A 26,166-nucleotide genomic window follows, 5' to 3' on the forward strand; every position below is an offset into this window, starting at 1 on the left:
CGGGCAAAGTCACTTAGATCACACTTCTCCCTATTTTGATGTTTGACCTGAACAATAGCCAAACCTCTTGACATACCTGCATGCTTTTATGCAGTAGGTTGCTGTGACATGATTTGCTGATTAGATATCTGCATTAACGAGCAGGTGTACTATTAAAGAGGCTTCTGTCACATTAGCAGTCCGTTCTGAACTGCCACACTGAACTCTTTTTTTGGCTTTGTTGCTTCATTGTTCATAAGGAGTTGGTAAACTTAAAGCTTAGAATTTAATTTTCCAATCTGGTATTATTAGCCCCTAACTCTCTCTCCCCATGGCTCATAAAGAGGTGACGATATACTGGAATCTGTCGTTGGGAGTGATCCGCTTCTCAGCATTACTTCCATCAAGTTCAAGTTTATCATCATGGGCATCCATACTCAGAGTACAAGTACCATGACAATTAGCTTTTTTATAGCAGCAGCACAGATCATAACAAACATAAATTGCATATGCTTAAATTAATGTAAATTGTTCATATTTATTATAAATCATTGTTATACACAGTAACTGCTTATTATTGTGTTGCATTGATAGGAAAACATGCCAGAGATTTCAATATTCCATGTCAGATGCTTATAAATATAATGTGGAGCTCTACATGATCAGTATGAAATGAGTAGAGGCAGATGCAAGTGGAATTAAGCCCCATTGGAGGAAGGGGATATTACATTTTCCCAAATCTTTCCATGACATCATAGAAATGATAATCTCAGCCTACTCAGCCAATGGAGGTTATCGCACTAAGGCCTCACCTGAATTTTGGCCGTGAGTTTAGGCCACTGAGTGGCCAGAGGCCTTGAAATCCCTGAATTCTAGTTGACCAGTGCAGCTCAGTTTTATTTACCTCAGCATTTTTGCTGGTTTCCAAAAATTTGTTTGTTAGTTTCAGTGTTGCAAATTGGAACTCTAAGATCAGTTGCCACTTGCAGCTTGAGTGTTCTGCTGATTACAGCTACTTATGTGTAACTAGAAGGTGTCAGTGTAAAATTGTGATTACTGAAAGCAAAAGTTTGGATAACTGATGTGACAGTGATCCAGTGTAGCTGCATAGTTGAAGATGTTGTTTTTCATGGATAATGACAATAGCTTACATCTTTATTGTTTGGATAATCATTCCAAGGCATTAGTTACCAAAGAAAATTTGTCTTTGTCACATAAGGAAAAATTAGGGTAGGTATCGCAGAGTTTGAGGGCAAGTAGTTAAGAGGGGGACCAACTAAATATGAGGATGGTCAGCCCAAAGTTGCAGGAATACAGTAGATTGTGCACGAAGTTACAGACAGGGATCGATGCATTTATAAGGAAATTAAACTGTTACTGTTGATAGTTTAAGAGTGCAGGATATTATTTGGTAAAAACAGTGAGTTGTAATGATTTAAGAGTTTAGTATGACAGCAATAAGTTGTTGTAGAAATACAAGTCTTCATCTAGAGACTTTGCCACATCGAACACCCCTGTAATAAATATTTAAATTGGGGAGGAACCCTCACTTTGTACTTCTTTGTCCTTGTACGAAACATCCCATACACCATCAATTCCAAAATTGGAATTAAAATACCAGTTTAAAATTGGATTGACTTTGGAATCTTAAAAAGGTGTGAGGATTTGTTGCCGCGTCCTGTAAAAGAATGAGGCAATTTTCCTTTGGCTCACTAACATATCAGGCATAACATGCCTCATGTAAAATGCTGGAAACACACAGCAAGAGAAGCAAAGTTAATGTTTTGGATATGAGATCTTCCTGAATCAGGTTTTTAAGAAATGCAGTATTTTTTTGTTATTTTCATTGATATGTCTCATGCCAACTTAGTGGCGTGCTGTACTTCCATCATCCTATCCAATCTCACTCCAGTTCTTTTGTGTATATATATATATATAAAATCTATTTTGAGATAAAATTGACTGTGCTGGGTTGGTGGAGTTGTTGTTTCTGAGTCAGATTGCATGTTCAGCCCTGGCTTGAGCAGCTAATTTGGATAGACAATTAAATGCTGACCTGGTGGAATGCTTCATTGTTGGATGTGCCACTTTTATAGACCCGACGTTATCTGAAGAGATGCCACTGTCCGAAGAGGAGAATGATGTTCATGAAGACCACTGTTACCTCACATCTGTGGAACTTTGCTGTGTGCACATTGCTGTTATGATATATATTCAGTTGGTGACAGTACTTTCGGAATAATTCACTCATAGCTTCCTCTGAGTCACATACAGCCACACTGCAAAATAACAGAATCCACCTGTTCTGACATTTAATGCTCAGCTATGATATTCACAAAGTTAAATGAGATAACCTGCAGCTTATATAATGTTCTGTTTCTGGTGCACGTGGCTCAGGTTCTGGTTACATCTCCCATGCTCTCAAGCTTACCACCTTGGACTTGAGGGCCGATCCCACTGAAGCCGAGGGGTGGCAGTGTCTTGAGCAACACAACGAGCTGACGTTGGCTTTTCCATTTGACAAAATTATTCAAAGACATTTAAGAAGTGAAAAATAATTTATAAGTAAAACCATCTCAAAATCCATTTGAAGATACTAAAGTAGTAACATATACTGGAAAAACAGTTATAATTATATGCTAAAAGATGGACGCTTGATCTTTCAGTCTACCACCTCATGATCCTTGCACTTTATTTATCTACCTGCAGCACACTCTCTCAATTACTGTAGCATTTTATTCTGCATCCTGTTTTTTTTTTCCTACCCTGACATAATTGGTGTATAGATTGATCTGTCTGGATGGCACACACAGAAACTTTTCATTGTTGTTCAGTACGTGACAATTATAAACCAGTGCCTTTTTATTCTTCCACAGACTCCTAGAATTTCCAATCAAGTGAATGGGTACTTGGGTCCCAATCTAGAACTAAACAGACCGTTCAACCCATACAATTCTCCCATACAGTCAGAAAAAAAGGCAGTAGCTCCAGCCAGTAAATTCAGGGCATTTGTTCTTGTACAAGAATCCTGAAATCCAGCAGAGTAAATGGCAAAAAAAAAAGATGATTATATGAGAACTGCAGTCAAACCCCAGCAAAATCTGGGCCAAGATATCACCAGGGGTTTTCTGTATGCATGAGCGGAGGAAGTGTATGAATGAATATATAGATTTGTGTAATGTGTCTTTTGCTGTTGAAGCATAATTACCTCAAGATATTTTTATATTGGAAAATTAAAGTATCAAGTTCTGGAAATGTCCGAGTAATCTTTATGCACTGACGTTTGAACTCTCTGCATTTGAGGGAGGCCAAAGCAGTTTACAATATCCTAAGGGCTCTTAGGCATTATTTAATTAGCTGTGTACATTCTACCATCCATCCCAGTGTAGATTAGAGTTAAATAAGATAAATGTCCTCCAAACTTCCTTTATAATTGTAAGTGTTTCTGGCTCCATTTACCAGTACATTTTTTTTCTGAGGTATTTCTGAGTGTCAGCATTAGGTTCATTTGGTATAATATCCCAGAGCCTACTCTCCAGCAAAAGATAGAATACTGGCTTTGTATGTTTCAACTTTTAACAGTGAGCACTTCAGCCTTGAGTGGATTAGTTCTTGTGTGAGAAGGTGAACTCTTCCCTTTAGGTTTTCAGAGCTTGCATTTTCTGGACAAAGACTACCAGTGAAATTCTAGTTAACTGAAATTTAAAACAATTATTTCCAGCTAGTTTCTTTCTTTTGAAAGCTTGCCCCCTTCTTCAACTTCCATGCTAGACACAGGATATAGAAAATGGTAAATCATGAGTCCTTGGAATCAGTGGGCCTCTGCTTATTTGTATAAATTCATTTATACAAAATTAGTTATCAGTGATGGGAAATTCAGAATCAGTAATTATGCGCATCATACCTTTCACCACAATCACTGTGTGGTAGGAAACTCTAGCTAATTTTCTCCCTCCTGCTCTGAGTGGTGTCCCACCGGTCAGTGCTTGACTACAACAGATTTTCCAGAGCAAGACTCCTTGCTGAGAGCAACTACAAATTTGTCACCAAGACTTGGGACTGAGCTTCTGGATGTAAGTACACTAGTGTGATAAAGTAGATCAGGTTTCAACCACAAGATTATACTCCATATACTGTGAAAGTTGGCAAAGCCGTAACCTTTAGCTTAGCCAGCTGCCATCGGCTAAGAATGTCACTTGACATTGTAAAACTGCATAAAATAAAGCTAAAGAAATTATTATAAATGGAAGTAGATTAAGCATTTATAAACTTTTAATGTCATTTTTAAAAATTTGGGTAATCCCAGTTTTAATAAAAAATTAAATTGGCTAAAACTTGCCTCTCTCCCTCACAGCTATTGAAATGAAAGTAGGTGATTTTCATGCACTAACTTTTTCTACCTGTTTTGCACAGAAAATAAAACAATGTGTTAATTCCTTTCAGATTTTTGTGTGTTTGTGTATTCCCATAACTCAGCCAATCCTAAATAAGGTCTGTGACAAATTCAAAATTTGCAATGTGCAGCAATAAGTTGGTAATATCTTCAAAAGCAAATATTTCTCTTCAATCAGTATAAGATTGAGAGAAACACACAAAATGCTGGAGGAACTCAGTAGGTCAGACAGCATCGATGGAAATGAATAAACATCCAACATTTCGGGCCAAGACCCTTCATCAGGACTGGAAAGGAATACAAAAGATGCCAGAATAAGAAAGAGATGGGGAAGAAGTATAAACTAGAAGGTGATAAGTGAGCCAGGTGGGGGGAGCGGAATTTAAAGTAAGAAGCTGGGAGGTGATAGGCTGGAGAAGGAGGAATCTGATAGGAGAAGAGAGAGGACCATGGGAGAAAGGGAAGGAGGAGGGGCACCAGGGGAGATGATAGGCAGGTGAGGAGAAAAGGTAAAGGGGGAGGCAGAGTGGGTAATTGAAGAACAGGGCAGGGGGAGGGGGAAAATACCAGAAGCTGGAGAAATCAATATTCTTGCCATCAGCTTGGAGGCTATCGAGACAAAATAAGTATGAAGTGGTGTTCCTCCAACCTGAGAGTGGCTTCATTGTGGCAGAAGAGGAGACCATGGACCAACATGTTGGAATTGAATTAGTTGGCCACTGGGAAATCCTGCTTTATGCGGATAGAGCAAAGGTGCTCAACAAAGCAGACCTTAACCTATGTTGGGTCTCACCAATGTAGAGGAGGCCGGTTCGGGACACCAGATACAGTAAACAACCCCAACAGATTCACCGGTGAAGTGTTGCCTTCACCTGGAAGGACTTTTTACGGCCTTGAATGGAGGTGAGGCAAGAGGTGAATGGGCAGGTGTAGTACTTCTGCCACTTACAGGGGTAAGTGCTAGGAAGGACATTAGTGGGGAGGAATGAATGGGCAAGGGAATCACGGTGGGAACAATATTACTGCGGAAAATGGAGAGTCGGGGGGGGGGGTGAGGTAAAGATGTGTTCGGTGGTTAGGGCCCCGTTGAAGAAGTGTAAGTTGTGGAGAATGATGCAATGGATGCAGACGCTCATGCCGGTGAGTAAGGACAAGAGAAACTGTATCTCTGTTAAGGCAGCTGGAAGATGGGGTGCCCAGGAAATGGAGGAGATGTGGGTGAGGGCAGCATCAAAGGTGGATGAAGGTAAACCCTGTTCTTTGAAGAAGGAGGATATCTCTGATGTCCTGGAAAGGAAAGCTTCATTCTGGGAACTGATGCAGCAGAGACAAAGAAACTGAGAGAAGGGAATGGCATTTTTAAAGGAGGCAGGGTGGGAAAGGGATAGTCAAGATAGCCATAGAAGTCGGTAGGTTTATAAAAGATACCAGCAGCCAGCCAGTTTGTCTCCAGAGATGGAAACAAAGAGATGGGGGGCGGGGGGGGGGGTCAAAAATGGACCAGGTGATTTTAAGGGCAGGGTGAAAGTTAGAAGCAAAGTTGATGAAATTGTCGAGCTCAGCCTGTGTGCACGAAGTAGCACCAATGCAGTCGTCAATGTAGCGCAGAAAGATTTGGGGACATTACCAGGGAACGCTTAGAACATGGATTGTTCTTTGGAGCCAATGAAAAGACGGGCAGAGCTGGGGCCCATGAGGGCACCCATTGCTACACTTTGAACTTGGAGAAAGTGGGAGGTACTGAAAGAGAAATTGTTGAAGATAAGGACTAGTTCCACCATACAGAGGAGGGTGGTGATGAAGGAGAACTGAGAAGGGGTTGGGTCTGTTGTCAAGAAAGAAGCCAAGAGCTCTCAGGCCTTCTCTATGGAGTATAGAAGTGTATACAGACTGGGCATCCATGGTGAGAACGGGATGATCAGGGCCAGGGAATTGAAAGTTGTTGAGATCAAGAGCATATGAAGCATCACAGTTGTAGGTGGGAAGAGACTGAACTAAGGGGGATAAAATGGAGTCGAGGTGTGCAGATATGTTCAGTAGGGCAGGAGCAGGCAAAAACAATAGGCCTACCCAGACAGTCAGGTTTGTGGATCTTCGATAGGAAGTGAAACAAGCAGTGCAGGGTAAGGGAACCTTGTCGTATATGGGAGATCTCCAGAGTGATGAGGCTGAGAGTGACGCAATTCTGGAGGCACAGTCTTTCAAGTGAGGGTTTAAACGGGGAACAATATACTCTCTCAGATTGTTTCAAAAGATTCTGTGATAATCCAACTTCAGCATTGTACAATTGTTGGATGCTGGAGCCCTGCCCTGACCTTCATGAGAAGTCTGTTACTGATATCTAGTTGTCAAAGTTTCTAACAATCACTGAGTCAAGATGTTCAGGACTGAAATCAGAAAATGCTGAAAACATTCAGCATGTGGACAGCATATTTGGAACGAAGCAGCACTAACAATTCAAACCAAGGTTATTGACCTGAAGAATTAACTCTGTTTCCATTTCCAGAGATGCTGTCTGACCTGTTGAATACTTTCAGCATTTCATGTTTTTATTTCAGATTTCCAACATCCACAGGTTATTGAATTTCTGGAACTTTTGGAACTTCCACTTTCCTTTTATGGTTGTTTCAAACTTCTTGATGCTAATTAAGAAATTGCTAGCTGTTCCATGCAAATTAGCTGGCATTTCACAGGAAAGTCCCAGCCAATATTATAAATGACCAGATAATGCTGTGTCGATTGAAGGATTAATAGTGGTCATGATATTGGTTCTAACCCTTACAGGTCAAAATCTGCCATCGAAATTTTCTAAACAATCTGTAAGGGCAGACTGTTCCCTGGATCTTTTTTTTAATTATTTTATGAATAGATTTAATTCAAAATTTGTTTTAGAAAGTGAGGAAATGATTGAAAAGGTTGTCAGTAGCAATGCTTGTTATTAACTCTATCGACCATTTTATTGGAATGTAAACACTTACAATTCATATATTTTAATTGTACCATCCATTGGAAAAATGTAGTAAGCAGAGAATCTGAAATTATCACAGAATTTGTAAACTGAACGCCACTCATCACAATATCTATGGAAAGGCATTACTGGCATGCAAAGCCTTGTCCGTATGCAATGAGGACAGAGCAACCAACCAAATTGCATCTCTGGCAATTTTTGTTTTGTATTTCCATTGCTTTCAATGGAGGCAAATATCTGAAGCAACGTAAAGCAGACCAACTTGCTATCACTTGCTTTACAGTACTGCACAAAGTGAAAATCTCTTCCAGTGACAAGTGGTGCTGGATCTCAGGGGCTTTGCTGATAATGAGATTGCTTCAGCTGTCTTCCTGTGTTTAAACTGTATTACCTGAATTTCTTGAAGGGAAGGGACCTTATTTGCTTACACTTTTGTAAGCAAAAATTCTGTATAGAATAATGGACAACAGGGAGTAGATTTCAGTGCCATAACCTAATTAAGAGGTTCAAGTGGTATCATAAACCGTGAATATCAAGCTTGAATCTTTTATGAATACTGCAGTTAGATAGTAGTAATAACATCTTTCTCCTTTGTCCATTATTTTATGCTATATACCTAACATCTTTTTGTTGGAAATTTCATTATTAAGATTTGCTACATTTAGTTGAGCTATGGAAATGTTTTCTTCTACTCCAAGTTCACAAATTGACATACTATTTGGCAGAAAAATACAATAGCATTGACCAGAGTGAATAAACCTGTTATGATGCCTGAGACACATCCAAAACCATCTTGTTTTTCTCTACCTGTCTGAAATTCTGGCAAGCGTGTCTACATGGTATTCCTACAGTGACCAGCTACTGCCAGCCAGCTTGGTGAGACTGCACTCAAAATTTGTTCTAGTGCATCAAGTCCTGGACATACGATTCTGTGCAATGGCTTCTCCTTCTGCACTATTATTTATGCTAGCCATAGAAATCTTTACTGGGCCCCTGCTATTTCTCACTTGCATGCTGCTCTTTAATGTCACCTGAAAACATAACTGGTTCCAAATGTGTGTTATTCAACCTCACTATCATATGATTTAACTTCTGTGTTACTTCCTAGTGATTAGACCACCTCTCCGACTTCCAGCACTGCATGAACAGAGAATTATTCCATCTGTAAATTGGAAATAATGAAGCATTGCCTTTGGTCCCTGCCATGAACTCTGTCCCTTAGCCCTGAGCTCTATCACTGTTGTTCACATCTCTCTGGAACTGAGCCATGCCTGGAATTGGTGCCCAGAGAGGGTACCAGTTCACCCTCTGACAGCATGGTTGCACTTATAGTCATGGCTGTCAGCTTCCCTCTGTGAAGAGGCTCTATAATGCCCTTACTATAGCTAATCTGTCAGTGAAATAGCAATGTCCTGCAGACAATTCACAAAACTAATTCTTCTTTTAAATGTGATTCTATTACTAAACGTGCGATTGGGTCCTGTAATTTTCATTTTGATTATGTGTTCTTGGGCTAACTCAGCTATCCGGTGCTTTTACTCTCTCTGGGGGAAATCAGCGAGGTTGAGAGCGGAGCGTGCGGCCTAAAGGCAGAGTGCAGACCCATGATCAGGTCCATTACTTTTTTTGCGCGATTTGCTGAGGGCGGATAGAGGTACTTTGGTGTGGACTCAGTGTCGTTGGCGCAGGCTGGCTTTGCAGCCGGCAGTTAGTGAACAACACAGCGTTAAACTGAACATGCCTAGACTGTTCTGAGAACTTTGCAATTTGATGGTTAACATTCTGTGTGCTATTCACTCACTTTTTTTACTCTTTGCACAATTTGCTCTTTTTCTCACCTGTTGGGTGTTTGATGTTTTCTTTGATGGGTTCTATGATGTTTCTTTGTTTCGTGGCTGCCTGTGGGAGAACGAATCTCAGGGTTGTATACTGTATACAGACTTTGATAATAAATATACTTCGAATCTTTGCCTGATCAGTTGATCACTCTCCTGATGGGAAACCCAGGTAACTGGAAATCTTGCTTCTGTGTTCTAACTCCCACCAATTCCTAGTTACTATTACCCATTGTTAGATAACTGTAACTTATTTATTTATGATTTTTTTTCTTTCTATATTGTATATTGCATTGAACTGCTGTTGCTAAGTTAACAAATTTCACAACACATGCTAGTGATAATAAACCTGATTTTGATAACTTGCTCCTAGTATGCAATTCTGTATTAACATTTGCTTGCTTATATCCAACCCCTTCGTAGTTCTCTGATCTATTCCAGTCCTAAAACTCTTGTGATGGCTATGACTTATGATCCTGCCTCTTTTAATCTTCCCTCCTCCGTGCTGGATGTTTTAAGCTACTGAGGCCTCGAGCTCTGCATTTTCTCACTAAACCTGTCCTGTGAGATGCCACTTGAAACAACCCTACCAATTTTAACTGTCTTTCCTGATAACTTCCCCTGTGGTTTGGTGTTCAATTTTGTTTGATAATGTTCTTGTGAAGTGCCCTGAGACGAATTGTTACAGAAAAAGGAGGTATTTGTTATTTTTATAGATCTGACTATTAAAAAGTACTGCCCTGGCTTCTGTACTGGCATGTGCATACGTACACAGCTAAAATGCAATGTCCATGGTTGACTCTGACCAGTGGAGGTGTCATGATTTCTGAACATATATTTTTGGCTTTTATTCGACTATTGGTATTACTGATGATAAATTCAGATGTTTACTTTTTAAAACTGCAATTGTTGGCATTTATAGTGTTACGTACCCCGTAACTGGGTTGCCAAACCAGCAGAAATGGATCACTCAGTTGGAGTCTGGAGTACTAGAACTAAGAAAGTTTTATTAAAGAAACAAGCAACACAGTAATCGAAAGGATAATAAATGCAACAATTCAACAATGATAACCACACATGTGCACAGAATTAAGATAACAGCATCAATCAAGCTCTATCGTTGTCTAGGGGTAAATGACCAATTTCAAAATGACTCAAAGTTCAGTCCAGTTTAGTAGTTCAGTTCGCAGTAATCGTTGTCATGGCGATGGACAAGGTGGGGAAGAGAGACATAGAATAGGAACAACTCATCATTCAGCACAGCTTCACTCACAGACCAGCGAGATGGCTCACAAACAGTATTTGGGCGGGTCCTTGGTGATGTCACCTGAGGTCACCGACTGTGACCCCTCCTCCAGATGCGGTCGATCCTCTGCAGTGAACCCGGCACCCAGGCAAGGGCGGACACACACCGGGTTCCCGCTGATCGTACCTTTCCACCCTTGTCGTTGTCTGGCACTTCTCACCCACTCGTGAGAAGCGCACCGCTTCCAGGGTCTCGTTACCTCGGGTGGCGTGTGTGTCTGTCTTAGCGAACCTGTCCCTTTTTATCCCCCTGCTGGGGTATCGCCTGTCCATCACTTCAAACAGTTCAGGGTTCAAAGGGGGGAGCCGCTCCAGACAGCTCTTCCTCCCACATCCCTTCATTACACATCTCCAGACGCTGCTCCATTGTTCCTTATCTCTCCTTCCCCTGAGGGCAGGTGGCAGACCAACTGCTGATGCCACTGATGCTAGCCCAGGCCAGCAAACATCTTAATTTTATGTGTATTCTCGTAACAATAGTCATAGTAATCAAATTCTAGAATTACAGGCCTGAGTTATGAATGCGCAAGGTGTCCCTAGTGGATGGATATAAAGTTCTGAGAGTCGGTTATGTGGAACAGACTTGCATTCTTTGCTCCCATTTTACTAATGTCAGATTGTGCCCATGCACCAAGTCTTTGGTTCATCGTGGGGATATATCAGCATAAGCAAAGGAGAAAAAGCTGAGTTCTTGCTGAGTTAAAAATCATTCAGCCGTAACCGATGTAAGAACCAGCAATGAAAGAATCTTATTTTTGCAAGGTCCTGAAAATGCAACAACAGAGAACACAAGCCCAAATGGGAGCCTCAAAATCATCACACTGTGTTAAAAGAACAAAAAAAAAGGCTTTGTTTCCAGTTGCTTGTGATGCCTAATCTGTGTTAAATCGTCCCCATCGTCACCCTCCCCCAGAAAAAATGCAACTGAAGGATGTTTGCATTGAATCTAAGTTTTGGCTAAGTACATGATTGAGGACTGTTAGATTGAGAGTTTTATGGATGGACAGACGTAAAACATGGGAGCAGCTTGCAGCCAATCAGCCCTTCGAGTCTCCTCCACCATTCCATCATGGCTGATTTAATATCTCTCTCAACCCCATTTTCCTGCCTTCTCCCCATAACCTTTGACACTCTTAGAAAGAAGGATAGAAAAGATATAGAGGGTACATTGCACAGACCACTTACTTCTGCCACAATGGCGTCGATCTCTAAAGGCACAAAATAACTTTGGGCCTCAATTATGTGAGTTTCTTGTGCAACTGTCAAAAAAGAAGATGGGATATCAGAACTGTAGAACTTAACATCCATTTTGTGTCAGTTATATCTGTCTGGAGCAGAGCATCGTGCTTCGTGGCCAGCATTGTAGTTAATTTCTAAATTAGTGAAGTATAAACTTAGAAATGTCTCATGGGCATGTGCAGTGGAGTAATACTTGATAAATTCCATTTCCTATCTGGAAATAATTTCTGAACACGCTTCCATGATTTTTTTCAAATTTAACTCCTCAGGTAGTCCCATATCATATAAACTTTCCTTTAGACTGATATTATATTGAAAAGCGAAAACACTGGGGGGGAAAAAAGTTGCTGTTAGAGAGAGACGGGGGGGCGCGAGAGAGAGAATATGAGAATGATGCTGAGTGAGGGAGTACGGGAAGGGCTGGCTACTTATCGCTCATCTGTCTGGTGGAGGTGTACTATAAAGGGAAAATAATTGTTGAATTCTCAATCTCACCCTCTCTCTGACCTCTTGCATTTGCCCTTTTCCTTATTTCAACAAAACCCACCATTAGCTCAAGTTACATCATCAGCATTTTCTGACCAGCAAGTTCTAATGAAGGATCATCAGCCTACAAATGTTTTTATGACCTCACACTTGCTGCCTGACTAGTCCACTATTTCTAGCATTCTTTTTTGTTTCAGCCTTCCAGCAGCTGCATTGCTTGTGTCTCGCTGTTCCTGTACTGTTTATTTTTCTTTCTCCTCTGTTCACATTCATGTCTGTATTTACATCACCAGTCACACAAGTTATGGTTAACTCGCCTTCAACACCCTCTCTCAGTTGGCACTACTTCCATTGTCTCTTGGTCTTCACCCAATCACAGGCAATTCCCTCTCTTCTCTCTATCCACCACCTGCCTTCTCTACAACTTAAAATTTGTATGTTTTCTCACCTTTCCTGGTTCTGATGAGGGTCTTTAAACCAAAATATTAATTACTCTGTCTGACCTGCTGAGTGTTTCTAGCATTCTCAGTTTTGAGTTCCTATTCCTATGCTGACTGCCAGTCTAAACATTTCAGGAGTAAGATCTGTTTCTTGACTTCAACTTTGTTCCATAAACTGGAACTATATGCTTTTGCTTTAGACAGCAGACCAGGCTCACGTTGATCTGCATATATGTGGTGATTGATGAAGACTTGTATTTTCCCTCAATTATTTTTATTCCTTGCTCCATTGTGCTCCCTCAATCTGATTTCTTTTTATTTCCTATTCATTTATATTATTAGATATAATAGGAAATAAAAAACAATAAAGAATTATTAATAAATAAGTCTTCTGTGTGTAAAATGTGTGCTCACCCAAGGAGGGATATCTTGAATTGACAAAAAGAATGATCAGATTGTTCCATTTCATCCTTCTAGACATTGAAGAACATACATCATTGATACAGATAGCAACATATACATTGCATGCACAGAAAGACACAATTTAAAAGTGAGTTGTAAATACAACTGGTAAAACTGATGAAAACAATGATGGAATATATCAATCGGGAATCTTGCCATTTGTCACAGCCTATAGAATAAGTCATAGAACAATACAGCCCATGATGTCTGTGCTGACCAGGATACCAAATTAAACCAATCCTATCTGCCCGCACATAGTCTATACCCACCAGTCCTGCCTTTTCATGTTTGTCTAAATGCTCCTTAAATGTAACTATCATAGTTGCTTCCCCAGCATTGCAGTCCAGACATTTACCACTCTGTAAGGAAAAATATAACATGTCTTACAAATCTCCTTCAAACCTTCCTTTCTTTCAGATTAAATCAGTGCCTTTCAGTATGTGACTTTCCTATCCTGGGAAATGGTCTCTGCCTATCCTATCTATGCCTCTCATAATTTCGATCAGGCCTCCCCTCAGCCACTGACACTCCATGGAAAAGCATCCAAGTTTGTGCAACTTGGTGAATCTAGGCAACATCCTGATAAACCCCCTCTTCACCCCTCTCCAGAGCTCCCACATCCTTCCTGGAATGAGTCGAGCAGAACTAGACACAACACTCTGAAAGTGACCCAGCCAAAATTTCACGCAGCTGCAACATGACTTGCCAACCTCTATGCTGAATAAAGGCAAGTATATCCTAAGCATTCTTTCCTATCCTATCTACTTGCAGCGAGCCATGACTTCATCTATACATATTGTGTATACCCTGGCTTTTACTATAAGCAAAAAAAATTTGGAGAATGAATCGGCTTGCTGTACATCCAATAACTTGCATTAGAAATTAAGATTAATTTATCATATGTACATATATCAAACCATACAATAATATGTGTCTGCTTTTACAAGGCACTGTTAACAACCAACACAACTTAAGGATGTGCTGGGGGCAAGTGTATTCCAGTGTCAGTGTAGCAGGCCAACAGTGTCCAGCAGAACAACGCAAGCAACAATAACAGCAACAACAAATCAAGCCCCTTTCCCCTTCCCTCCCTTGCTCCCACCCACAAAGAGAAACCCTGGTATCACTCAGTTAATCTGAGAAGGCATCTCTGAAGATCATTAGACAAATACAACCTGCCTTGCTATTTGCTATTATTTAGATTGTTTTAAAGTTATGTCACACCATCAGGTTAAGGAAAAACTTTTTTTTCGCAGTAGAATTTGACATGTGAAACTTGCAGAGAAATTTGCTGTTAGATTTGAGTGTTTTAGATACTAACAGCTAGCTTTGGGAAGTTATATTTGTAACAGATTGCAAAATAGCAATGATCTATTTCAGATCACATCACATAAGTTATTCTGCTGACCTTTTTACCTCCATCTGCTTTTGAATGGCTCCTCACTCAGTACATAATATCTGAGTAGATACAGTGCCTTGTAAAAGTATTCAGCCCCCAGCCCTTTGTTCACATCAATGAGTATTGCAACCAGGGTTTTAATCAATTTAACTGAGAATTTTTATTTGTGAAACACATGCTCCTCCCCCGCACCACTGTAGAGCCCCAAAAACAAGAAAAATTGTAAAGCAAGAAAAAACTAAAATTTCAAAAAATGAAATGTCAACTCTTTAAAGATATCCCCCCCCCCCCGCAACTCTTTGCTCAGTACTAAGTTGAACCTCCTCTCATAAGTATTACAGCCAGTAGTCTTTTGGAATTAGTCTCTATTAGTTTTGCACAATGTGATGGATCAAGATTTGTCCATTTCTCCTTGCAAAATTGGTTAAGCTGTGCCAGGTTAGTTGGGGAGCAGTGGTGGACAGCAATCTGGAGGTCCTACCATAGATGCTCAATCATGTTAATCTCATGACTCTGACTGGGCCACTCAAGGACATAAATTTTCTTCATTTGAAGCCACTCCATAGTTGCTTTGGTAGTGTGCTTTGGATTATTGTCCTGCTGAAAGATTATGTCTCTCCCCAGTTGAAGCTTTTTGGCAGAGGCTAGCAGGTTTTTGTCCAGGATCTCTCTGTATTTAGCAGCATTCGTCTTCCTATCAATCCTGACCAGATTTCCAGTCTCTGCTGTTGAAAAGCATCTCCATAGCACAATGCTACCTCCACCATACTTAAGAGTAGAGGTGGTGTTACCTGGCTGATGTGCAGTATTAGATTTACGCCGCACAGAGTGTTCTACTTTAGTTGCATCTGACCACAAGATCTTCTTCCACATATATACAGTATCTTCTCAGTGACACTTTACAAAGTCTTTCTGGGCAAGGATATATTTTTATTTTAACCAGGGCTTCTTTCTTGCCACTCCTCCATAAATACCCCCTTTTGTGCACGGCCTTAGAGATTGTGGAGCCATGAACTTCATCTCCGGTTGGAACCACTGACTTCTACAACTCACTCACAGTGTCTGTTGGCATCACAATATCCTCTCTTATAAGTGCCATTCTTCACAGGCGACTAAGATTAGAAGGGCAGCCTGACCTAGGCAGTGTGGCTGTGGTTTCATATTTTTTTCCACTTTTTCACTCTGGACTACACTAAGATGGTCTGTACCCTTCCCCAGATTTGTGCTTCTTTATTATTATTTCCCTGACTTGTCTTGAGTGCACTGTTGGAACTTAAAGAGAGATGGGGTATTTATTTTTATGTATTCATTGAAAACAAGTGATCTTTCATTTTTCTGCATCAACAAATTGGGTGAGTTGATAAGGTGATTGCACCTGAGCAAAGTTAGTGTAGTAATTACAAAGGAAATAAATACTTTTTCATCCTCACAATTTTGGTTTTTAATTTTTAGTAAATTGTTGACAGGTTTTGGAATTTTTCTTTTGATTTGACAGGATGCACAGTGTTTTGTAGATTAGCTTAAAAATCGTATTTCAAAATACTTTAAAATTATTGACATTTAAATGTGAAAATAGTTGCAGAGGTTGAATACTTTTTTAAGGAACTGTATGTCCTAATTCTGCTTGTTAATGCTGCAGTAAAGTGTCTTGCAACCTTTACTGTGTTAAAGGCACTGTACATTATATATAAAGGCATCCCTTAGTCTTGCGAGACCATGGTTCTGCACTTGGAAAGTCTTCACTCTCCAGGGCACAGGCCTGGGCAAGGTTGTATGGAAGACCAACAGTTGCCCATGCTGCAAGTCTCCTCTCTCCACGACACCAATGTTGTCCAAGGGAAGGGCATTAGGGCCCATACAGCTTGGCACCAGTGTTGTCGCAGAGCAATGTGTGATTAAGTGCCTTGCTCAAGGACACAACACGTTCCCTCGGCTGGGGCTCGAACTCATGACCTTCAGGTAGCTAGTCCAATGTCTTAACCACTTGGCTACGTGCTCACACATTATATATAGTGCAAACATAAGTAAACAGATGTTTCTGAAAATTATCCATCTCGTATTGCATTTCAATGCTAACTGTGGACTGACAGAACACAGTAATAACGTTCACTGGTTAGTTTTGTTTATAAGCAATGGTATGGTTTTGACTTTCTTGTCTACAAACCGTCACATGAATAGATCACGGTAATGGCCTTTTAACCACAGGATCTAGATCCGGATACTCAACGACATTGGCATGTTATTTTGAAAATTCATCTCAATTGATTGCTGGTGATGTGTATGTAGAATTAGAATGAAGCTAAATATTTCAGTTTACAGTGATGTTTTATCTTATCAAGGCATTAAAATTGAATTTCCATTTCCAAACAGAATTAAACAAAAAGAAAAATAAGTTACTGGCTTAAAAATCTGCTGGAATTAAATTTGAAGCATGGTAGAGAAATTTGATTTATTCTCTATGAAGAAGATGCAGGATGACTTCGGGATATAAATCATCTTGTGAGCTACAACTTTAGCTTGCTCAATACTCTTTTCTTTATTTTCTTTATCTTTTTCGCTGCATAGCCAATATTTCCCAATTATATTGGTTATAAAACACAGCAAAGTGAGTAACATACTAGAACACTTAGTGTGATCTTTTCTGAAGAAGCTGGAAATAGCTTAATCTCCCTACTTCTCATGCTAACTTTATCACTTATAAAATGGCATAGATTTTATCCTTATTTTCAGTCATATTCAAGAAATCATGATGTATAATTGAGTTATTGAGAGAGATACAAGTTTTGTTGAATTATTTCTGGTTGTTTTCCACAGAATATGGAGAATGCTGACATGCCTTCGGTCACGCTAATTGTTGGCTGTGGTCTTTCCTGTCTGGCCCTCATTACTCTGGCAGTGGTCTATGCTGTGCTGTGGAGGTATGTACTGAACGTTAAGGCATTATTGCCCTGTTAGTGACTAATAAGTGCCGTAACTAATTTCAGCTGCAAGCCATTACAGACTTTATTGCAAATTTACTTTTGTAGCCTGTTTCATGTTTTTATTACATGTTTCAGAGAGGGAGGTCTGGAAAGATTTGACAGAAGTTGCACCAAAGTATTTTTAGGAGACTAATAGTTATTCTTATCATCACTGATATCTAGGGGGCTGACAGAATCAGGATTTTATCTCGCTGAGGTCTGAATTCTCTCACTGACTACAATATGAAGTTTCTGTACGCTCAAACAAAATTTGCACTGAACCTTTCTTCCCAGTTTTGAGGCTAGCTTGAAAGCTGCCCTGTAATTGGTTGAACAATTGTGTGTGCAAATTATGTAATAATGAAGTTCTTTGTTTAGGATAATTAAGCAGAAACCCTAGTGAAGTCAATTAGATAAGTAAAACATGGTTTGCCAGATGGAGTTATAATGCATCACTTACTGTTAAATAGTTTATTGTTGTGCACTTCAATTAGCTTTATGTACGAAAAAGTATGGCTAATAAATGCTATCACTTCAGGCTGTTCTTTCAAAATTGCATTCACTTGCATCTCTTTTGGTGTACAGTATTCTCGTTTATACAAACTGTATTTGAATATAAAATTGTTCTCTTCATAAATAGAGCCCAGATCAGTTCTACTCTTCAGATGATTAACTTTCAAGATCTGTATTTAATGTTTTTCCTGCACCATCCCAACTAAAAAGCAGATCTGTGTTGTGTTTTCTCAGGTACATCCAATCAGAAAGGTCGATTATTCTGATAAACTTCTGTCTCTCCATCATCTCGTCGAATATCCTGATTGTGGTTGGACAAACACAGACTCACAATAAGGTGCCAAATTTTACACAATGCACTCGCCTCTTATTTTGTAGCTGGAAAATGGCAGATGGAAAGGAGAAAATGGTGTGATGAGTGAGGCTGAGTCTTACATTGCAGTGAGTTGTGGATGAGGCTGCTGCATCAGGGGCCACTGTGGAGAATAACCCAGCTTGTTCAATTAACTTGAAAAAATAGCGTCAGGGTGTCCTGTTGTGGACCTACATTTATCTGGAATTATGCATGACTTGTTAAGAATGACTTAAGATAACCAATGTATTTGTATTGCCAGTGGCATGGGTATTGTGTTTATCGTTGATCAATGGTTGAAGCTGAGGCTGAGTTTCATCATTTCCTTGGAAAGATATGCAGATATAGTTTGTGATCTCGATTCCCAGTGTTAGTGGTTTGAAATTTGAATAAAGATCAGAGACACTTTGCCTTTCCATCTTGGATAAAAGGTCTTTCAGTGTCAACATGTTTTTGATGCAAGGAGTGATCAACATACAGAGTAATATTGTTCATCGAGAGTAGTGGAAGCACAGACTGGGGAATGGTTTTAATAAATTGCATTTTACCGTGGAACATGTATTGGGACTTGCTTCGGCAAATGAAACAGAATACGCTACTATATCTATGTGTATTTGTCGTGATCTTGTGATCGTTTTGACTTATCAATATTTGTACTGTTGGAGCCATTCTATATGGCAAGAGCTTGTACGTGGAATTGTGAGGCTATGTAACAGGAACACAACAGAAGCTCTTTCATTGCACCAGCACCTATGTTCCAAGCCTGTAGTTGTTTTCACCTGTGATGTTTTGGTTGTTGTGCAAACAGAAGAAATAGAGATTTAAAGCAAGTCTGGGAGTATCTAAGAATGGAGGTCTCATGCAACTTTTTGATAAAGTGTTAATGTCCAAGCCTTTAACCTGTCTTTTCTCTCCAACAAGTTTCCAAAACTACTTTTTCACTTTTCTTCTGCTATTTTCAGCTAAAATGCTGACAAGTTTTATTTCTGATCTTAATCTTAAAAAAAAAGAAACACCCAGAATGAAAATTCCAGACAAACTTCTATCCCTGAAGTTTTGTAAGGATGATTTTTTTTGTTGTATGAAACAAGGATGTGAAGTAACTTACTGTTTAAGTTTTCTTATTTTGAATTTTCATTTAGAAGTATAGTTGTAGACTTAATCACTGAACATTAAACAATCAGGCCTTTTTGCAAACTAAATATTTACATGCAGGTCACCACTGTCTCACTTGTTTTACCCTTGCTGTCCCAGAAGGAACATGGGAGGATCAGAGTAGTCAACTGTTACAGAGCTTTGCTTATTTCATCCATTGCTGACAATAGGGGCAGAATAGGATTGTTCCATTACCGGTGGCAATCCTGTCCATCCCTTGCACTCACTGTGCTGTATGTTTTTTTCCCCTCATTTTAAAGGTTATTATTTCACTTCTTGGATGCTGACATATAAGTGGCTATGCCACTGTTATATGCAGGTACAGTGATGCTAGAAAGAGTCGGAATCAGGTTTACTATCACCAGCATGTGTTGTGGAATTTGCAGCAGTTCAATGCAATACATAATACGGGTGCTGGGGTCCTTGATAACGGATGCTACCTTTCTGAGATACTGCTCCGTGAAGATGTTCTGAGTACTTTGTAGTCTAGTACCCAAGATGGATGGAGCAGACTAAGTTTACGACCCTCTGCAGCTTCTTTCGATCCTGTGCAGTAGCCCCCACCCCACCCCACCATACCAAACAGTGGTGCAGCCTGTCAGAATGCTCTCCATGGTACACCTCTAGAAGTTTTTGAGTGTATTTGTCGACATACCAAATCTCTTCAAACTCCAAATGAAGTACAGTCATTGTCTTGCCTTCTTTATAACTGCATCGAAATGTTGGGACCAGGTTAGGTCCTCAGAGATCTTGACACCCACGAACTTGAAACTGCTCACTTTCTCCACTTCTGATCCCTGTAAAGTTCATGAACTCTGTCGAATTTTCTCTATTTCTGCATAAGTATGACCAAAAATGTGATCAGATCTTCATGTAAGTCCTAACACTAGATAAAGAGAACCCAATTAATAAATAACACAAAAAAATTACACTTGTTCATTTATTTATTGAGAAAAATGATCCAATATTACATTTCTGCCCGCGCTTAGAAAAATAGAGGGCTATGGGTAACCCTAGTAATTTCTAAGGTAGGGACATGTTCTGCTCAACTTTGTGGGCTGAAGGGCCTGTATTGTGCTGTAGGTTTTCTATGTTTCTATGAAACATCGACTGTACTCTTTTTCCATAGATGCTGCCTGGCCTGCTGAGTTTCCCCAGTATTCTGGTTGTGTTGCTTTAATAATTGTAGGAATTCTATACCATGCAGATACACTTTGTTTGACAGAAAGCGAAGAAGTGAAGTTGCCGAACAGCTAGATAATACAGAAACTCAGCACTGGTTTTAAGGAATGGTGTTTACTACTTTGCATTGATGTAGTATGGTCTGACCCACAGCAGGGGTTGGAGATGGGTGCGGGCTGGTGTGTTGTGGTGGGCTGTTGCCTCTTTTAGTTTGCTTCTCTAGGGAAATATCCATAGCTGAAGACTGTCCAAGCAAGGGAGAGTCTCAGACCAGAGGGCACAACTTCAGAATAGATAGATAGATAGATATACTTCATTAATCCCGAGGGAAATTTGGTTTCGTTACAGCTGCACCAACCAAGAATAGAGCGTAAATATAGCAATACAAAAAACCCCAACAATCAAACAACAAAATGCAAACTATGCCAGATGGAAATAAGTCCAGGACCAGTCTATTGGCTCAGGGGGTCTAACCCTCCACGGGAGAAGCTGCACGTTCGATGGCCACAGGCCCGAACGACCTCCCGTGCCGCTTAGTGTTGTATCACGGTGGAATGTGCAGAAGTCCAACAGTAAAAAGTTCAATATCCAGTCTGCAAACACGTTCCTCAATCGTAATATACCTCGGATTGCACCATCCATTGTTAACCAGATCAGTAAGCACCCAACTCCTTTACGCTTACTGCTCTCAGTGCACTTCCAGTCAGCCGGAACGGTGTTACCCATCGAACTCCTCCTCTCCAAAGGTTTCTGTTGACCCGACCCGGTCCTCTTTCCTCGGCTTTGTGATCCCCCTCTGCATCCTCTGTGTGTTTTCCTCCGGATTTCAGCAGGGGTGTCCGCCGCTCTGCTCGCTAAACTGGCCGGTACTTGCTGGTCCGTGGAATACACAATGTGACCTTGCTTCTGTCCTGCATGTCGGGATGTAACCATTTCCAGCGCTAAAGAAAACCCAAATAAAACTCTCTCTACCAGCATGTTAGAGGGGGTGCAGCTTCAACGTGTTACCGTGAGAGAAAAAAAAAATAACGTAAATTAAAAAGTAAGAAGAAGAAAGTAAGAATAGATCGGAATGGCTGTACCAGGCTGCATGCACGACCAGCGCATGGAAGGATATCCTTTTAGAACAGAGATGAGGAGAAATCTCTTTAGCCTGAAAGTGGAGAAACTGTGGAGTTCATGTCATGGAGTATACTTAAAATGGACGTTAATAGGTTCTTGATTAGTAAGGGCGTCAAAGGTTACGGGGAGTAAGGCAGGAGAATGGGATTGAGAGGGGAATATAAATCAGCCATGATCAATTTGCAGAGCCGAGTCAATGGGTTGAATGGTTTAATTCTGCTCCTATGTCTTAAGGTCTTTCAAATCCTGTGGATGTGACTCCCATCAAGCTGAATTCACTAACAACAGACACTTGGATAGCTGTGCTTATCTATGCGATTGGTGGGAGGCAGCATCTTGGGAATGACTGAGAACATAATTCAGAAAAAGTATGTTATTTTTGTGCAATAATGTTGTTTACAACATTTTACACTCTTGACAAGCATCAGTCTCTGAGTTATTTTTATGAAAATTCATTACTCAAAGGTCTAGATGCAATTCAAACACATCTGAGTTAGTTATTGCTAGCAGATTCTGGCAATTTACGAATGAAAGTTATGGATGTCAAGCTGGCAGGGAGATATGACAAATGCATCCAGCAGTGAGAATGACCAGGTAATTCACAAGTGGAGATATTCGTCACATCAGCACTGGCTTTGACATTTTCTTTTTCCTAATACTTGTATGGTCTCGGCTGAACAAAATGAATTTCTTAATAGCTTTTCTCCCCCTTAAAATTCAAAACAAACTGCTTTACAAAATCACATTATCATTGTGTTTAGATGCCTCTGAAGGGAAAATATTTTCTTTGTACATTTGGCAATAGTTTGTAAGCTCTTTATCGGCACTCATTTCTTAATTAAATCTCCACATGAAATGCATGGTGTCAGGCGGAGGCCGGGTCACCTGTTTCCACGGCTTGATGGTTCTGCTCCAGATTGGGTCACAGGAGCTGCCAGAGATGAACCTGATTATGAGCAAAATGCCCCCTGGTTGCCCTCCAGTGTCAGTTTGGCTTCACCTAGCTTACTGTAGTCATCTGTCGCACTGTGGTGGTGCTCATTGGCATCAGTGAAGCGTGCTGACACCACGGCATTCCTGACTTACCTCTACACTGCATTCATTTCACGCTGGAGTAGCTAAATATTTGTGTGCTGGTCTTTCAATCTCCGTCTAAGATTCAAACATCCTCGAGCTTGCTAAGCCCCTTTCTTTCCACACAGAATAATCTTCTCACCAAGCTACAAAAAATAAATCATGTTTGCCATGAATGCTGGCAATATGATTTTAAAGATGAGCAACCTGAAGGAATAAAGTGCTAAGTTTCTTCCCGAGACAGGAACTGGAAGGTTCTTTTTACATTGGTTCTCCACGGATCATAGAAACTTTACAGCACAGAAGCAGGCTGTTTACCATATCGGCCTCAGACAGCTCTCTATTCAGTGATCTATATCCACCAGGAAAAGCGGATCTTCCAGTGGCCACCCATTTTAATTCCACTTCCTATTCCCATTCTGATAAGTCTATCCACAGCCCTTTCTACTGTGGCAATGAGGCCACACTCAGATCGGAGGGACAACCCCTTATATTCCATCTGGGTAGCCTCCAACCTGATGGCATGAACATCGATTTCTCGAGCTTCCGGTAATGCCCCCGTCCCCACCCCTTCACCATTCCCCATCCCCTTTTCCCTCTCTCACCTTATCTCACTGCCTGCCCGTCACCTCCCTCTGGTGTTCCTCCCCCCTTTTCTTTCATCTATGGCCTTCTGTCCTCTCCTATTAGGTTCCTCCTTCTCCGGCTTTGTATCTCTTTCACCAATCAACTTCCTAGCTCTTTACTTCACCCCTCCCCCTCCCGGTTTCACCTATCACTTTGTGTTTCTCCCTCCCCTCCCCCTACATTTTAATTCTACTCCTCATCTTTTTTTTCTCCAGTCCTGATGAAGGGTCTCGGCTCAAAACATCAACTGAACTCTTTTCCATAGCTGCTGCTTGGCCTGCTGAGTTCCTCCATTTTGTGTGGGTTGCTTGGATTTCCAGCATCTGCAGATATTCCCATTTGTGATCTATTTACTCCCATTCCCCTGCTCTTTCCCAGTAGCTCTTTAGATAATTTCACTTCATACTTGTTTAAATCCCTTCCCAAAATGTGTTTTCCAGCACTGTCAAAGAAGTGTGTTCTAAATTAGCAGCACTATCTACATTAAAAGCTAATTTCCCTTATCCACTCTGCATCTTTTGTATCATCTTAAATCTATGTCCTTGGATGTAGAACATAGAATATTATCCTTTGGTCCACCGTGTCTGTGCTGGTCATCTGCCTACACATGGTCTATATCCCTCGGTTCCCTACCTCTTCATCTATCTCCCGAAGTGCCTTTTAATTGTTCCTATCCTATTTGCTTCTACCACCATCCCTGAGAGTGTGCTTAAGATATCTACCACTCTCTGTGCAAAACAAAACTTGCTTTGCATATTCTTAGGTTGTGTTAGTTATTTTAACTGTATGTTCTTTTAACTGTATGTTTCAATGTACGTATGATAAGTAAATCTGAATCTCCTTTAAATATCCCCCCCCCACCTTAAACATAGAGTCGTAGAGCATTACAGCACAGAGACAGGCCCTTCAGCTCATCTAGTCCATACTAAACTATTTTCTGCCTAGTCACATCAACTTGCACCCGGACCATAGCCCTCTATACCTTTCCCATCCATGTACTTATTCAAACCTCTCTTAAATGTTGGTCTTGAACCCATATCCACCACCTCAGCTGGCAGATCATTCCACATTCGCACCACCCTCTGCATGAAGAAGTCCCCCCTCGTGTTCCCCTTAAACATTTCACCTTTTACCCTTCACTCATGACCTCCAGTTCTAGTGTCACCCAACCTCAGTGGAACATGTCCTCTAGTATTTAATAATTCCACCTTGGGGAAAAGACTTCTACCCTATCTTTGACTCTCCTAATTTTATATACTACCAAAAGGTTGCCTCTCAGCCTCTGATGTGCAAGAGAATCAAGTTAAGTTTGTCCAACCTCTTCTTCCAGCTATACACTCAAATCCTAGCACAAATTCCTGGTAAACTTCTTCTGCGTCATCTCCAGATCCTCTGCATTCGTTCCTTTAATTATTTTTTTATTTGTTGTGATACAGCACGGAATAGGCCCTTCCAGGCCCTTGAGCCATGCCACCCAGCAACCACCGATTTCACCTTGTCCTAATCATACGACAATTTACAATGCAGCAATCAGAATTGCACACTGTACTCTTAAGTATGGTCTAATCAAAACCTTATGCGGTTGCAATATAGCCTAACTTCCCTACTTTTATACTCAGTCCCCCAATCAATGAAGCCTTTAATTTCCTATCCACTTATGTTGCCACTATCACAGAGCAAAAGACTTTAGACCCTTAAGATCCCTCTGTATATCAATGCTTAAAGACTCCTGCTATTTACTGTATGCTTTCCCCTGGCTTTTGACCTCAAAATGCATTACTTCACATTCATTTGGATTAAACTCTGTCTGCCGTTTCACCCCAAGGTTTCGAACTGATCTATACCCACTGTTCCCTTTGACAACTTTAGACAACTCCACTAATTTGCATGCTATATCCAACCTACAAATCAGACCACCTACATTTTCATCCAAATTATTTCCAGCTCTGATCCTTGTGGAACATCACTTGTCACAGATCTCCAGTGAGTAAAACAGCCCCTCCACTACTATCCTCTGTCTTCCTCTGTATTCAACATACTAATTCACCATGGTTTCCACTTGACTTAATCTTTGGACTAGCCTACCATAGAATCTTGTCAAATGGTTTAGTGAAGTTTGTGTGAATAACTTCCACTGTTCTACCGTCATGAATCATGTTCATCATAAATTTTTGAGACATAACCTCCCACACACAAAGTTTCCTAGGACAGGTTTTGCTTTTCAAAATGCAAACCCATTCTAGGGATCTTCTCCAGTAAATTCCCAACCACTAGCCTATAATGTCTTGGATTATCCCTGTTGTCCTCCTTAAACAAAGGGACCATCTTCGTTTTTTCTCTAATCTTCTGGAATCGTGCCTGTTTTTAAAGAGGATGCAAAGGTCTCTGAAAAAGCCCCAGCAACTTTCTCCCTTGCCTCTCTCAATATCTTGGGAGAGATTCCATCTGGCCCTGAGGACTTGCCGCCCTCAACATCTAACATCTCCTCCTTCTTAATATTGACTTGCCCTGTAGAATTAATGTACCCCTCCCTGGCCTAGAAACTAGGTGTGAGACTATCTACCTCTCCCATACACTCAGGCGGTGTGTTACAGATTCTGAACTGTCCTTTGGATGAAAACATTCCTCCTTGAATCCTTTTTAAACATCTTAGTCCTTGTCTATATTTTCTAGTT

The 26,166-nt window shown here is 40.5% G+C and overlaps 1 protein-coding gene across 12 annotated transcripts in view; it reads left to right on the forward strand.

Annotated features, from left to right (window-relative positions):
- The window catches only part of adgrb3 (adhesion G protein-coupled receptor B3), an 835,097-nt gene that overhangs the window by 639,421 nt on the left and 169,510 nt on the right, over positions 1–26,166 (forward strand). For all 12 annotated transcript variants that reach the window (XM_063040268.1, XM_063040273.1, XM_063040274.1 and 9 more), the window contains 2 exons: positions 17,321–17,424; positions 18,214–18,316. In XM_063040268.1, the coding sequence (XP_062896338.1) occupies positions 17,321–17,424; positions 18,214–18,316 (207 nt within the window). The remainder of the gene's footprint in view (positions 1–17,320; positions 17,425–18,213; positions 18,317–26,166) is intronic.

This window comes from Mobula hypostoma, chromosome 2 (assembly GCF_963921235.1).
Source record: "Mobula hypostoma chromosome 2, sMobHyp1.1, whole genome shotgun sequence".
NCBI classification, from domain to species: Eukaryota; Metazoa; Chordata; class Chondrichthyes; order Myliobatiformes; family Myliobatidae; genus Mobula; species Mobula hypostoma.